General features: G+C 32.9%; 3 protein-coding genes and 1 long non-coding RNA gene across 9 annotated transcripts; 2 read left to right on the forward strand and 2 right to left on the reverse strand.

Moving 5' to 3' along the window:
* Positions 1 to 485: 485 nt before the first annotated feature.
* Positions 486 to 8,485, reverse strand: LOC107366539 (uncharacterized). Its single transcript, XM_015934165.3, has 5 exons — positions 6,526 to 8,485; positions 5,478 to 5,626; positions 3,298 to 3,797; positions 1,785 to 2,088; positions 486 to 1,706 (listed from the first exon to the last, which is right to left on the reverse strand). The coding sequence occupies exons 1-5, from the start codon at positions 8,021 to 8,023 to the stop codon at positions 1,062 to 1,064; spliced, it is 3,096 nt and encodes a 1,031-aa protein (XP_015789651.2). The 5' UTR covers positions 8,024 to 8,485; the 3' UTR covers positions 486 to 1,061.
* Positions 3,669 to 9,278, forward strand: LOC107366540 (uncharacterized). Of its 6 annotated transcripts, none has more exons than XR_016198832.1 (11): positions 3,669 to 3,809; positions 3,920 to 4,190; positions 4,348 to 4,663; positions 4,740 to 5,014; positions 5,485 to 5,715; positions 5,798 to 6,187; positions 6,340 to 6,453; positions 6,643 to 6,984; positions 7,282 to 8,092; positions 8,178 to 8,558; positions 8,812 to 9,278. It is a non-coding gene; the product is annotated as an uncharacterized LOC107366540 (long non-coding RNA). The 6 variants fall into 6 exon arrangements; XR_016198833.1 differs by having other exon boundaries at positions 5,546 to 5,727; XR_016198834.1 differs by having other exon boundaries at positions 4,740 to 4,878; positions 5,546 to 5,727.
* A 1,372-nt stretch (positions 9,279 to 10,650) lies between these two features.
* On the reverse strand, positions 10,651 to 13,578 carry Cdc5 (cell division cycle protein 21). The gene is made up of 2 exons (XM_015934166.3): positions 13,440 to 13,578; positions 10,651 to 13,140 (listed from the first exon to the last, which is right to left on the reverse strand). The coding sequence occupies exon 2, from the start codon at positions 13,133 to 13,135 to the stop codon at positions 10,715 to 10,717; it is 2,421 nt and encodes an 806-aa protein (XP_015789652.2). The 5' UTR covers positions 13,136 to 13,140; positions 13,440 to 13,578; the 3' UTR covers positions 10,651 to 10,714.
* Positions 13,579 to 13,721: 143 nt separating this feature from the next.
* LOC107366552 (uncharacterized) lies at positions 13,722 to 16,036 on the forward strand. The gene has a single exon (XM_015934177.3). It carries the CDS (start codon positions 14,435 to 14,437, stop codon positions 15,563 to 15,565), a length of 1,131 nt encoding a protein of 376 aa, XP_015789663.1. The 5' UTR covers positions 13,722 to 14,434; the 3' UTR covers positions 15,566 to 16,036.
* The last annotated feature ends 609 nt before the right edge of the window (positions 16,037 to 16,645 follow it).

Genomic DNA, 16,645 nt, shown 5'->3' on the forward strand with positions numbered 1-16,645 from the left:
AATGGGTTCACCTAATAAATGTAGATACAATATAAAAAGAGAACTTCATTTTCCGAAATTGTGTCCAAAGGGTTCTAAAAGCCTTTTTAAAATAAAATAAAATCGTGTAAACTTAATTGTACATTCACTTGTTAAATTAAAATTAATTTCATTTGAAAAATTAATGAAAACCTGAAAAATGCTTAATATTGGTTATTTGCTGGCATCTTGTGGTCTTTTTACAAACTAAGTTTTGTGGATTAAAAGTGTTTGGCTTACAATTAACTCATCTTTAATGTTAATGTTAACGAGATCATTGATGATCAAATTAATTGTAATGAGATTTACATTAGTTAGGTGTTATTCATTCCATTGAACTCAATAAATTGAGTCATTTGAGTTTATTTGAATAATTTTCAATACAATAATTTTTTAGCTTACAATTTGTTAGTTTAACAATTTTTATTCATTGATAAGGATACAGAAATGATCTCAATCGAGTGACATTAAACTTTGATTGTTTTTTTATTGAAGACTCATTTTTGTCAAACTTTTAATCAATAGTTTGGGTTAATGTTTCAAATAAAGACATTTAAATATCCAACAAGATTATTGGCACTTGAAAAAAAGTAACAATATTGCTTCTTATTCAATCCTTTTTTTTCCTCCGATTCACATGAAATCATATTTACATGAAATTTTCTCACAGAAGCCAATCAATTGAAAGCCATGTCGATGTCCATTGTCGTCTTTCAAGCACCATGATACTTGAAATCAGTTCAAGTTGTGACCATGAGGTAAAAGCAAAAATATTGGAGGACATATTCATTTCTCTATGTTAAAAATAGCATCTCTAAACAAAACTAGTCAATTTTCCCAGCAATTAAATCATTTTTCATTAATGAATTCCAAAGGTTAAATGGCTTGTACTTGGAAGGAAAAATAATTTCATTACATAAATATCCTTTTACATTGTCGTTAAAAAAATACTAGACGCATTTTTAGTTCACACCAGCTGGGAAAAAAGTCATCATTTGACATTTACCAATCTTTCCAATATATCGATTATTCTCGATAGATGTTTATCTGATTATTGGTCTTGAAAATTTTTGCCGGTAAACATCATATTCCATTGAAGGTTCAACATAATCAACAACAATTGGCGGTGGATCTTCCTCTTCTGGCGGTTGTTTGGCAATTTTGGCCATTTTACATTCAATGAGAAACGTTGCCAACAATGGAAGTCTCCATTTACCCTTCTGCTTGGGCTTGGGCATACCAAATATCATCAACTTGAACATTCCGAGACGAGGAGGTGAAATGGTAAAGGTTATCTTGTTACCATTATCTTCACGTATTAACAAATTTTTGGCATCCATTTCCATTCCTTCGGCATCCAATACTTGGTAAGTTATCAACATGGGCTCTGATGATTCGAGAACAAGACGACGTTTACCACCCCAAGTGGTTACCACGGGACCATTTTGGTTTAACAGTCGCATTTTGTAATTGTAAAATGATTGAGTTGGTCCCCAAGGAAGTTCATTGAGAGGATAAGGTTGAAGGTATTTGCGTGATCGGCTACATTCAAGGAGAAAGGTGACACAACTGTGAAGATTGGATTGGGTGGATTGACCAGATGATGATGTTGCCATTGGTGGTGGAGGTAAGGCTGTTGTTGCATCTATATTCCACTCGCCCATATCTTTTTCAGGCCGAGCATAAACCTGAATAATTTAGATTGGTAAAAGGGAAACATTGTAACTGTGTGTTTACTAACAGCTGATTGTTGCACTTTGACTTACCTTCAAGAAATATCGACCCTCAATAGGTGGTGTTACCAGAAACGAGCCAACCATTCGATCCTCTTTAAGTTGACAAAACACATAATGATTGAGCGATGCATTTTCAACTTCATCAGCTGGATACAGTTTGTATTTATATCTCATGGCTTCATGTCCACCAATTTTAATCTCTGCTTGGACTCGGAAATTTATTGGATTGGCTAGTTTAGAACGTATCTTTAAATTAAATTCAAAAAAATATGGAGTCACTTTGGGTAGAGTATTGAATTCCTCCAACGTTAAAGGTTTATCCAACAACTGCCATCTAAAATTAACGTCACAAATTAAGAAATGAAAAAGGTTAGTTTAATATTTGTCGAGAGACTATCTTGAATCACTATAAATCTTGGGTAAACATCTACCGGGTTCAGCCATAAAACTGACTAAATGTTGTGTAAATATTGCTTTAAACAAATAAAACAGGTTGAAGGTGAAATAAATAATCAACAAAACTAAATGAAATTCATTGTGACCAATTCAATGCTGATTGGTGTCACAAACTAAATTGAACGCCATCTTATGAATTCAAAAATTAACGAAAGTCTTTTCTGTTCAAATTAATATCTTTTGGTAGATGAGTTGCTTAAGATCACAATCAGAAATAAATCCGCTATTCCTATACTCGAAAGCACACACTAAAAATACTCTTCAATGATGAAAATGGACATCTCAGATGGATACATGGTTATTCACAGGATCAAATCGATAATAAAAGAAGCACAAAATATAACCGGCAAATAAATGATCGATAAAGATGGATGCAGTGAATGCTTTTTGAATGGCCAAATTGATGGTCAATGATTCAAAATACATTTTTCAACTTGAAACGAGGACATCTCTTTTGATTAAAATGTTGGTAAAAGTTTTCTTAAAAGAGTAGAGCAACGAAAAGAGATAATCTAATAATTTTTAAAATTATTATGTATTTCCAAAGCTTTTCAATAGAGAAATTTCGAGACCTTTAAAAGCATGAGAGTTTATGATTTTTGACACGCTATTATCATCTGTCATTTGTGACGAAATATTTCATGCTTTATTTAGGCCAAACACTTCAAAATTTCATTCCATGAAATGTTAAATTTTCCGTTTCTGTGTAACTAGTAAAAAATAACCTTTTAACAGCAATCAAAGATCACAAAACTTTAACAATTTATAAAAAATAGCATAAAGATTTTTGGTACACAAAACAGACTTCGAAAGGAACCACTATTGACTTTGACATTCATGCTACAAAATAGTTAGTTAAAAATTATAATTATCGAAATGCTGAAATTAATTTTCTCCAATTTAAACAGAAAAATTATAAAAATAAAGGATTTTCGTTGTATCCCTAATTGATGCAATCAAATTACCCTTTAACCCGTAAAGATGGCGCTGGAAATGATTTAACCGTTAATCTCTAATCTATACTTTTTTCATTTAAAAATACTGATGGATAAATTTTTGTTGTTAAAAGTGAAATGTTTTAAATTACCTTGAATAGTTGTCCTCTAATTCGTTATATGGAAAATGAGTCCAGATCATGGTTTCCGGATCGGTTAAGAAAAAATGTTCGTTCAATTTACGTTGAAATTTGCCTGAATGATCGGTATAACCTGTGCCCCATGTTAAATCAATGAACCTCCATGAACCTAGGATAAACACGGCATTCCAATTGTGTGTTATATCTTCACCGGGAACAAATTGATGACCTGGTCTATAATCGTAACCCTTGGCAAACCCTTGAATTTTTTTTACCCGAATTCCAGCCAAGAAGCACATGTCACCAAACAGTTGACAATAGTCTTTACAAACACCTTCACGAGACCTCAATATTTCCTCCGACGAGACTGAGATTCCCATGTAATTCCAGTTGTACCGTATATTGTGAGCAATCCAACGAAATATTCCTCTAACTTTAAACAAATCATTGGGCAAATTGTGGACCAGATAATTGACGAGAGAAACAAGGGAAGAGGTCTCAATCTCTGGAACCTATTCAAAAAGGTAAATAAAAATTGAAAATTTTCTCAAAAACCATTCATTTTGTATTGATAATTTTTCCTATAACATTAAGAAACTGATCAATCCAAACATTTTCTTATACTATTTATTAGGTGGAGATTCAAGTACTGCAAGGCCTGGTTTACTTTTGTTTACAATAAAACACCAATAATGGAAATTCAAAGCAAGTCAAATACCTTCGATTGATTCAACAATATTCATATTATTCCAATTACCTTCACAGAGTTATTACCTTCTCAACTAATTGTGTTTTCCAGTATTCAGGATAATCTATGCTGAACGAGTTCTATCAGTGAAATTGCCCTCTAGTTCAGTTGAGATTAGTTTTCCTCATCTATTGATATATTTTTCTGCCGTTGAAAGGTAAACCCTCAAATTACCTACATTATTATCTAATAAATAACCATGTTGCCATAAGAATTGTTGATGAAAGAATGTGCTTTTTGATTGCAAAATTTCTTTCACTTATTCTTTACTGTTAACCTAAATTCTAATAATTTTTTCTCTGTTCCTTTTTCAGCCTCATGACCATTAACTCAATACTCAAGGATGTATCAAATGTTTTTTTTCTGGGTCGATATTATCATTCAGCAACAACAATAATAATAATGATTCTATTGATTTAAAAAGTTGACGATTAACACATTAATAATATTATCATGTTTAAATTGAACAAAATTTGACTTGAACTGGTACAAAAGGATAATTAAATTGTCAAATTTTTGGAATAATTTTCCCTGGAAGCGAAAAGAAATAATCATTATTATTCAACACTGAATTTTTCACCATATTTGCTCCATTAATTAGCAAATTGAATCAACGCTGACAATTAATAGGTATAATAATAGATCAATTGAACATAAATAATTATCATTACTCTCAGATTAATGTTGGCTTATTTTTTGATTACAGGTTCTCCATTGGGATAGGCATTGGTGGACAGTGAAATTGTAAACATTTGGATTTTTGATTGAATCGCCTCACGATATGATGACAAAAATGACCACAGGATTGATCAAATGCTAGTTGTGATTGATTTTGATCATCAAAGGTTTTTTAGTTTACCAAGATGTTTGGAACAGAGATTGTCAAATTTAATGACAATAAGAATGATAATAACAATAACGATCGGGATAATAAGGATCAAGAAAATTACAATTGGAAAATGTATTTGAAAGTTAAGCTGGGTAATTGTTGAATCTCATGCAATTGTAAAAATTGTAGTTAATGTTTTCTTGATAAAACCTTAACAAGTGATATAAGAATGAATGAAAGACGATGAAATGAAATAAGTTCAATTTTCTTATAATTCATTTTTCAGTTTATTTAGTTTCGTTTTGTTTCTCTATTTAAAAATGAGATTCAAGATTAACCAATAAATTGAAAAGTCTAGATTTATGTCTGGATTAAGTTGAGTGTTTAGTTAATCAATTGGTAATTTAGGTAAAAATGTTAAATGAGAAGGTATGATCAGATGAAAATTGTGTACCAAAAGTGTAATACTGTTTGATACAAGAAAATCATATCTTGCACATCAAGGCTGTCATTTATCAATAGTTATGGCTATTTAAGCTGCATTCATTGATTTTGGTCAGCAAATTGTTAGATTATTGTTATTATCATTATTATTGTACTAGTTATTTTACAAACCTCTAAGGCTTTGGCATCAACCTCTTCAAATATTGATATTGTGGGTATCATCTCTTTCTTACGGGAAGGCGGAGGGCGAGCCGCAAATTCTGGAGCCTCATCAGTTATCGGATCATTTACAGTTTGTACGGAAGCATCTTTACATTCACCTAGAAGGATTAAACAATTAAGCAGTTGATTAGTCTTGTGGTACAAGTTTCTGGTTACAATTGGCTTTGGTTAAACATAAGAAAGACCTGTAAGTCAGGTTGTGAGTAACATCGCAAAATGTTGTCTTTTTGATCTTCATTATTGACATTTTTGTCTTTCAATCATTCTAGATTTCAATTGCACACATTTGGAATTACTTTGATTCAATTGTATTACAATTAGTAAAAAGATTGGCTGTTAACCATAAATCTTGATTCTGATTTCCAGGAATTCGGTTCAAGTCTTTAGACCAGAAATAATCAAGTCTCAGAGTTTGGTCTAGCATTTTGAAAAATTAAAGTATCTGATGATGGTTCAACTGTATTTAACCTTTAATTGATGTTTACTCAATCTGTCATTTAATTGTTCCATTATCATTATTAATCATTTAGCTTGTCAACTCCATTCCATGCTGTCTTTCAATACATTTAACCAGGATTTTCTTGTTAGTAATTCATCTTAATCAATCATTTGTCAATGAGAGCAAACATAATACGTCTGAGGATAATGATTACAACGAGGTAAATTAAAATAACCTGAAAGCAATATTTAATAAATAATCAGATATTCAGAAGGAAAAAAACTGATGGATTGAGCAAAATTCAATTGAATCAAAATATGAAATGATCAATGTTTAAAGGATTTCTTTTGATTTACTTTATATTATTTTTAGTGGTGGTTGAAGGCCTCATGATTATTTGGAAACAATATTGGATGATATGTAATCAATAAATGGGAAACTAATTAATGATAATCTATGGTAACTTATTGCTAGTTTAATCAATTGGTAAGTATATTTTTCTTTATCCTTCTTGCTCAAAACCAAGCTTAAATAGGAGATGATTGCAATTACACTTACCCTTTTTATTTTCAAAACTGAATGAACCTTCAATATCATCAAGAAGCTTGTTTAGACATTCTTGTAATTTAATATCATTAGTTGTATCGTTAATTTTATTTATCACATTTTTTTCAGCTCTCAGTGGATCACTATCAGAATCGTTGGCTAATTGTTTCTCTATATGTGAAAATGGTGAAGACAAGCTGTACGATTGTAATACATTTAAATCATTGTCACCCGCATTGGCAGCCAAAACTTCACTCACTGGATCCGTCTGAGACTCAAAGTCATGACGTTTGGGTAAAACAATGGACTGATCGGCAATCCCATTAAACCTTGGATCAACATTATTGTTAACATCACTATTATTGAGTTGATCAATATTGTTATTATGTTGATAGCTGTTTGAATTGTGATTGCTGTTTAACACTTCGGCCCACATTGTTGTTGGACTTGTTGCCCTTTGAAGGTCGATAGGTAAATTATTTGACAACCTATGAAACAGTCGGTTGTCCTCTTCATCTTGTTCACCGTCTTTTAAAGGATTTTCTGTTAACCTCTGTATGGGCTGACCTTGTTCGGTTTTAATTCCTGAATCGGGTTTACCATTATTTCCAGATCCTCGACCTCCAAAATTGGTTTGAGTTGAGCATGAGGTTAGAACCTGAGCAACTTGAATAGCAACATCAACAAATTTTTCCTCCGGTGCAACAACTCTCTTTGAAATTTCGTAGTCTTCAAAAAAATCAGCTAATTTGTTTTTTCCTTTTCTAGTTGAAATAACCATTAGGGAAGAATCACAGCGATCTAAACTTTGATTATTGTCATTATTGTGTGTGGCCATTGAAGAACCATTTATCGAAGAACCTTGGCCACTGTCTAGTGACGGACAAAAATTGTCGGGAAAATCGTATTCACAGTTTATCAACATTTCTAGTTCTTCTTCGGGTGTTGGCAATGGATCTGTTTGAGTCATTACAGACGATTTAGTGATCTCAGTTTGACAAGCAATGGAGTCAAAGGTGGCACCCGGTGCCAATGGGTCTGAGGTTGATGGAGCTGTGGTTGAGTTTGAGGTTGACTCGTAAGAAGCTTCATCTATGCAACTCAACTGGCGAGGTAAAAGACGAACCTTTGGATGTGGTGTTGATGGTGGAACTACAAATGAACTAGATTGTTGATCAATTGATGAAATTGCCGAGTCAATGTTGAATTGTACTGAGGAAACTTGTTTATTTGTTGCAACCTTGGCAGACTCGGGAACAACATTTCTATCTTGGTTAACTGTCGATCGATTTTTATCCCTTCTTCGTGATAAAATGCTATTCTTGTTGGTGTGATTCTGATTATTGTCTCCATTGCTGTTGTTGTTGATGTCTTTTGATCTTACACTTGATGCATCAATGATTGGACGTTTTGAAACTCCACAACCCATTACTGGGCTTAAATTCACTGGCAAATATAAAAACAGACAGAACAAAGAATTCTGTTCAAAAAAAGGAATCAATTGAGTCATAAAAAACAGCTACAATAACCAGTAAAGAACTCAAATAAATCAGCAAAACTAAAAGAGCACAAAATCAAGGTAATAGAATCACAATCAATAATATTTCACTCCATTAGAGTTTTGCTTCGGATTTTTGTTATTGGTGTTTTTTTGTTTCGTAAAGTTACTGAATCGGATAAAATTGGTAGTACAATGTTCAACAAAAAGATAACACCATCAACAAGACAATACTTTGATGAACACAACAGATAGAAAGATAAAAGTTTATCATAAAAAACCAAGAAACACTTTTCAAGCACTTTCACTGTCCATGTTGGTTCCTGTTTTACTTTGGTTTGTCATAATCAGTTGACATTGGAAAATTTGATGTACACTTGAAAATTAAAAGCAAATCATGGTAATAATATTGACAATGCTGAGGATGAAAATAATTTTTAGAGCGATGATGATGACAATACTGGTCAGTACTTTTCATTCTTACTATAAAATGTCAACAGGATGAACAAAAAAGAGGCTTGTATCCGTACTTCAAGTTTACCTCCAGGTAAAGTCCAGGTTTTGTCTGAGAGTGGAAAAAGACAGTAAAGAGTTACTATTATATAAAATAGAAAGATAAAGAGAAATTCGTGAAGATAATGATGATAAAGTAGGAGGTGAAAAAAGAGAGTTGAGTCTTTTTTACTCGACAGTTTTTACCATTTCGTTGCTAGGATCTTAACCAACTCTTTTGACACTAACTCATTTTACTTCAGCAATAACTAACCGATATTTTCTTTCTCTCTCTTTTCTTCCTACAGGTATCAAGATTAACGTCTTTTAAAACTTATTATCCTTCTGAACCCAATTCTGGTCAACATCTTGAACACAGACAAATGTTACAAAGTTACAAATATGAAAGTCGCATGTTTACTTGTCAGCAAACTTGTATAACTTGAGTAAATGGTTGATATTGGCTTGTACATGTTGTCTGGATATTTATCTGATTACAAGTAATTTCTAGGATTTCTGTTTCTAATTAAGCTTTTTGTAATCTCTTTCAGGTTCACTCGTTTTCATGTTACCTTCATTATTCTTGGTTTGACAATCAGTGACTCTAATCAACAACCATCAATACTGTGGTCATGTCTAGAAATTCATAGCAATTTGGAACAATAATCTTTTACCAGAAAATTCCTGATAATATGCGACTAATTTTCTTCATAATGATGTCCTTTTACTGTTGCTCTTGTGGATATCATTAAAACTAATCTGATTATGCATTCTATAGTCGACTATTATTATCATTATTGTATGTTCAAATGCATTATACATTGTTTTATTTGGCAGGTTGATGGGGGTTAAAACAAAAATAGAATCAATGAGTAAATTTGACCGAAATTGTGTCGAGATGAAATACATAATTCAGTATGAAGTCAATTCGTCAAATCAAAGCATCTAATCAACTTAACACTTGGTCTCATTTTTTCACCAACAAATCCTAATTAGTAAACACTTCAATGAAAATGTATAACAGTTTGGATGGTATTGAAGTTTGATCAAGTCTCAATCTTAATCACACTATTGAAATTTGATTTCCAAGCTAGCTATTAATAATGTTGATAGAAGATACAGATTTTGAATTGATTTCAATATTGATTACTGGCTTCTCTTAGCTCTTGAAATAAAATTTTACTGAAACGTAATAGTGAAAACTTGTGAAAGGCTTGATTAATAGAGTAGAGAGATTATTTCCGGCGGACACAAAAATTAAGGTTGAATGATTATGATTATCCTGATGAAACCATTATACAATCATTTGGCAACCTTGACCATTCCACCCATCAACATTGAGAATCTCCATTTGCATATAAATTGTGGTCAGTAGGGAAAAAAATTATGTTTAGTAGCATAGAGAGGTAACCATTGATGTATAACCAAATAGACAAGAAATCAAACAATGATAAATATGATTATTATTCAGATTTAATTTTGGGTAAACTTGAAAAACTTCAATAAATTATCGACTCTTGAAGGGAGAATAAAATAAAATATTCAATATTGTTATCAGAATTTGATTGAATCTAAAATAGAAGTCTGTTTCACACTGAATATTATTGACCATTTTTGAAACATTGATTTTTATACATTTTTATTGGATTATGCCAGTGATTGATGTGATTTGAATGCTGATCAATGGTGAAAGGACATCAATCAAATTTTCAAGTAATATATGAATAAAATTTCATCTGAATAACTACTTAAACACTGTCAACATTGTCCTTGACATTATTTATTTAGTTTGATTATTGGCATTTAGGAAAAGACCTTTTACTTGATGAAAGTAATTAGGCTATTAGAAAATTCATTTACCATTAAAACTAAATTATCATTAAAATATTTCCTATTTCTCGTCTCATCAAGTCAACTAACTAGTATTAATGGAGTTGGCTGAACCCTCTTTACTTTGATCGACCCAATAGTTGTTTTTTGTTTCTGTGAGATAACAGTCAATGTGTATTTCTTGTTTTTTTATAAGTTAACCAATCGATTAAGAAATGATCGATCTAATGGTTGGAAATAATTAAAGAGTATTGTACACTTAAGAGTAACCCAATGTTAGACAGGCTCAAAATAACAGGGTTGAAGTACAATAGAAATTTTTAAAGGAGAAAGGTTTAATTGAAAGAATAGAAGAAATTGGTTTACAAATAAAATATCGCATCACTTTTTGTCTAACAGTTCATTTTTTTGCCTCAAAAATTGAGCATATCTTTCTTGTAAAGATTTTTCCCTTTCTTCTTGGCGTTTAACATCTTCGCTGATGGAAAGTATTCGCTTTTGAATGGCAATTACTTCGCGACTTTGTAACATTTTGAACGTTTCCAATTCAATTCTTGTTGTTTCGGTTTGATCAATTATATCATCAATTTGCTTGGACAATTCTTGAGATCTAGATATGTATCCTCCTAATAATATATTGGACTTCTTTTCCATTTTATTGGCTTTTCTTGCTAGTTTAGCCATTAAATTTCGATTATTTTCTAATTGTTTTGAATATGACTCGATTTTGTCTTTATCCGTAACGTCATGTCTATCAGCACGAACGAAGATGGTAGATGATGAAGTAGTAACAGGAAGTAGATTGTCGAAACACTCTTCATAAATTTTTTCATATTTTTCAAGCAAAATGTCTCTTCCACCAACTTCTTCGGCCATTTTCTCCATTTCTTCTTGGATCAACATTTTAGCTGATACCATCTCATCATCTGAAATTTCTCGATAGGGGAAATCTTTTAACCAAGCTGAATGAACATTGCTGTTGCTACTTGCTTTTGTAGACAACATTTGTTGATCAGTAGGATTGTTTAAAGAATCGTAAGCAATCATGGTTAAAACTTCTCTATCTATAAGTTCTTGAGCCCTTTTTAACTCATTACTATTTGAACTTGCATTTCTTATGTAACTTGGATTGATTAAAGATGGCCTAGGCAAAGCACGTTGTACAGCTTGACTCTGTCTGGCAAGATGAGCTTCCATTTCTGCAATGGCTTGAGCTTCACGTCGAGCATCAATATCGGCTTGATCTTCAGAAATCATTGATACTGTATCACTATCATCTTTGTTATCTGCGATCAAACTCATTTCATCCTCAGATAGTACAATTTCAAACTCTTTCTTCGGACTTGGAAGTTCTAAAAGTTGCTTCTTTAAATTTGCTTTCTGATCTTTCTCATATAATTTAACTGATAGACTACTTTCGAAGCTTAGCGATTCTTCAGGATTGATATTAAGTTTATCCCTTAAAGGAGTCGCCTCTTTGTGTTCACGTCTACTTGATGTTGACTTGGGTGTATTGAAAGTATCACTACCGGGAGTTTGACCAGGTCCAGCGGCAGCACTGCCTGGTGTACGAAATGGAGTAACTATCATAGTATTGGGAGTTACTGATACAGGAGTTTTTGGGCCACCAACAAGACCTTCAATTTCGTGAAGCGGTGTATTTTCTCCTCCTTTCAAAGGTGTTTCAACATTCGTCAAAGCCATGAGATTCTGGGCTTCCATCAAAATTGTGTCACGACTAAGAGAGGCTACTTTTGGAGTCCTAGCAGCATTCGTCGCTGGAGAAGCAGTTACTGCATAATCAGCTAATAAAGCCTCAGAAGCTTCATTACCGGATTCTTCTGCAAGTTCCTTAACCGTTAAGCTTGTTTTTCCGAGTTTAACTATGTGATCTAACTCGACGTCAGAAATCTGAGGTTCAGGTAGAACTAATTTACTTCGTTTCTTTGGGACAGCATCAGCATCAAAACCGAGGGAGGGATCATTCGCTTTATGTTTCTTTAACTTTTCTTTGTCTTTTTTACGCTCCTTTTCTTCCTTCTCCGCAGCTGATTCACCATCAAGATGTTGTTGTCTCAACTTTTTGAAGTCATGGTTTGCAGGAACATATTTTTCACTAGATACATCATGAATACCTTCAGGAACTGGCTTTTCAAACGGAATCTCTGCATTATAATCTATTCCTTTTTTCTTTCGACGACTACCAGAACCTAAATAAATTCCTGCCATTCGCAGTTCTCTTCTTTTTTGTAAAGATGCAAGCCGACGGGCTTCTTCCAGTTGCTTTTCCCGTGCTTTTCTTTTAGCCTTTTTACCTTGCGTGTTTGCGAGACGAGCCCGAGCTTCACTTAACATTTCCAACTCGTCTTCATCCATATCTTTTGGATCAGGCCTAGCTGGCTTAGTTTCTGGATTTGGATCGATTTCTCCAGGTCTGAGTTTTCTAGGGTCATCAATAGAGTCAGCTTCATCTTTCTTTTGAGCTTGATCCAATAAATATTCATAATGCTCTAAGCATTGCGAAGCTGTCCTACCGACGATAGCTGCAATTGTCCTCCATTGTGTAGGCATGAGTTTTGCCATATGTAGAAGTTTCTCCTCTTCTTCTCTACTCCATTCTGTTTTCTTGATGGATGGGTCAAGCCATTCATACCACCGGGCTTTACATTGTTTTGCAGACTTTCGATGAAGAAGAGATGCAATTCGGCTCCATTGATTTTTACCATATTTCATAACGGCGGCTTTGAGGATTTCATCTTCAGTGTTCCGCCAAACACCACCCTTTATCATAATACGAGGCATGGTGACTAAAAATCAATAAAAAATTAAAAGAACTCAAAGTTAATGAAAATTGAATGCAAATCTGTTGAAAATGAGCATAGGTTCACAGTCTCAGGTAAAGCAATAAGCACATTGATATTTAATATTTTTAAACAATCTGTTTATCAATGTTTATCTTGGATGAATTAACTGTGAATTTGTAAATAACTGTTTATTTGTAAATAATTTTTTGACAGTAAAGAAAACAAGAAACTACAAATCAACATGCTTAGTGGCCTAATAGAGAAGTAAACGTCAGAACAGCAAATAAGAAAAAAATACTTACATTTAAAATGTGATAGAAATCTCTTCAATCAGGGATTAACTTGTCAAAAATTTATGCAAATCAATAGCCGGTTAATTATAAATTATGGACACCGAAAAAACAAAATACAGATTTAAGCAGCTGATGAGTTTCCCTCACTCTCAATATGCGTCTTCAATTTTGTCTCAACATGACTTTTTCATATTTGACCAGCCTCTTTACGCGCCATTTTCAAATATCAAATTTCCGTTAATCTTTGCTAACTCCAGACTAAAAGTTATTAGCTGCACAAATAAATTCAAATAAACAAGCAATTTAATATTTCAATCATTTTAGATTTTTATGTCTTTTATAATGATTTTATAATCGTAAAACTGATTAATTGAGATTATATATTAAGACTCATGTAACTCTTTTACATAATTTCACCATTTTTAGCTTTATTACTTAAGTGTGAATCGATTTGATTGAATATTTCAAGATTTTTTCATTCTGTTTTTATAAACTTCAAATTGTGTGAACAAAAATCGTAAAAACCATTGATTTTGTTGAATAATTGGACATATCGATGAAGTTTTCAAAACTAAACGATTTAATACAATGTAATACATTGAATTTAAATCGCACTGGAAAGATAAATGATTAGCATTGGGTGAATAACTGTCAAAGGTTTGATGAAGGATTTAATGTGATTGTTAATGATGATACATGTAATAACAATAAAAATAATGATGATAAATGCGGGTGTTTGATCAGCTTAAACTTGACATAGACAGTAAAAAGCCTAGGAAAGTGAGAAAACTTGGAGGAGCAAAGGGGAAAAAATAGAAAGAGACCTAACCGTTAGACAGTAAACTCGAAAGCCATATTGAGGCTTATTTGCTTGTTTGATTTTTACCTTGGTATATCAATCTATTTATTATAATATCAATTAATATTTACCATGTTACCTTAATTGTTTATAGAAACTGTTAAATTTAACTCTCTTGTTTGGTGAATACATCTATTAAATAGGAATGTATCCACTAATGTATCAACCATATTGGATAATCAATAAGCTGTGTTTTGGTCAGGTTGGATGGAGGATTTTGATGTTCATCCTGTTGACATATCCATATCCACAAGTTTCAACTCAAAATTTTGATTACTTTTATCATCATCGAGCTTACCGTCAAAGCGCGTTACCCAGTTACGAGCGGATCAACGAGCCCATTTCTTTGGAACCATTGGTTGATGATTATACGGTAGATAGTGGTTATAAAAAGGCCCAATTAAGATTGAGTGAAACATCTGACAGTGGTAAACCAGCTTCTCTTATTGGTAAAGATTCAAGTGATTATAATATTGGAATTGATGACGCCATTTCATCTGTCAAAGCTTTAGGTAGTAATGACAATCTTCAACGTCTGTACCGATCTGATGGAAACAATCAGCATGGAGATGCTGTTAGCTCTAGCTTTGTTAAACACAATCCTTCGCCATCGTCTCAACTTAAGGCTTCAGGTTTTAATATTGATTCATCTCAGCCCATAACAATGTACGCTCGATCTTCATCAGCAGCTAGGATGCAAACAGGTGATGAGCAGTCCTTTAGTAACGTATTGTTTGTTGGTTCAGTTATTGGCGTAACATTCGTGGGTATCTTTGTTGTTTTTGCTACCGGATATTTTGTTCACAGGATTAACCTGCAAAGGAAAGCGGCGGCGGATGTTGAATATCCAGCTTACGGGGTTGTTGGACCAGGAGCAACAATTAAGGAAAAAGAGGCTCTTTCTTCAGTTAAAACGGCATCAGGATCTTCCAAAGGTTCAAGCAGTTCAGCTGGAGCTGCAGTTTGTGGAGCTGGTTCATTGTCACCCAGTGGTGATCGAAGGCTAGCTCAATCAGCCCAAATGTACCACTATCATCATCAAAAGCAGCAAATGATTTCATCGGAGAAAGTCGCTGAGGCTGGTCAACATCCATCTACCTCAGATGTTGACTCCGATGAAGAGGAAAATGAAGAAGGTGATTATACTGTTTATGAATGTCCAGGTTTAGCTTCAACTGGTGAGATGGAGGTGAAAAATCCACTCTTTCAGGATGATATAACACCAATCTCATCTCCATCAGTAAGTAATACGAAACAAGATGGCCCAAGCAACTGATGATTATGAAATTACAAGATTTATCGTTAATTATTATATATTTACAATCATTCCGAGATAACAATCCTAAACGATCCTATTAAAACAAATTCTGGCATATTATTTCTTCTTCTCTCTATTGGTGTTAAACAATTAACTTAAGATAAAACAGTTGATATCTGTTAAATATTATTGTTATTCACTTCTCTAATTATTTGAAATTTACAATTTGGACAATAATCGATGCACAATCAAAGGAAAAAATGGATTGGGCAAAATGGAAACAAGCTAAAGGAAGAAAATCTTACCATCAAAGAAGCATGACTGAATAATGAAAGAAAAAAATGGAAACCTATTTAATGATAATCAAGACAAATCAGCGAAAAAAACAAAAATCTATCAAGTTTAAAGGGTAAAAACAAGATGTATCAGTTGTAAAAGCAAAATCAAAAGTTATCTTACAAGTAAATCGTTGGACATGTTTTATGATAATTTTTACAACTTTATTTCTCAACTTATCAGTGTTTTTGTTTGTAAGCTTGAGCAACAAACGATTGGAAAATAAAGCGCCAAAAGATAGTTCGGATAATGGCAGTTATCATTATCTACATGATCAACATGCTTATCAACAATAGCAACAGTAACAAGATCGTACAACAAGGAGAAGACAAATATTGGTTAAACGTGGTTATTGATGAGCAAGTAAAAGATTTGTTTTACTTTTAGCAAAAAATCAAGATGATCCAATCAAGCATAAATCACATCATTAAGCCTTCTCTCGGTGAATTTCATTTTTTTGAGACGCAAAAAAGTGCTAATCTGAAACACCTTCAAGTTACATGGAAAGCCGGACAAAGATGAAAGTACTGCGGTTAATTTTATCTGCCTGAGGAAGATCAGGACTTGTTAGGAAATCCCAGATGATACAGTCAAACAAAGATTTGATTAGTGGATATTAAAGGTACCAAATTAACGGATAATCTGGAGAATCGGTAAAGCAAAGATGAAAAAGCAGGAGAAGAATACAAAATGTATGCTAAGATGACTTTATCGGGAAAAGCGTTTGTTAGAAACCCAAAAGTGAGAGAAAAAGTGATCGGA

Source organism: Tetranychus urticae, chromosome 2, assembly GCF_039701765.1.
Source record: "Tetranychus urticae isolate SD_2017Ah chromosome 2, NJAU_TeUrti_SD_1.0, whole genome shotgun sequence".
In the NCBI taxonomy this organism is placed as follows: domain Eukaryota; kingdom Metazoa; phylum Arthropoda; class Arachnida; order Trombidiformes; family Tetranychidae; genus Tetranychus; species Tetranychus urticae.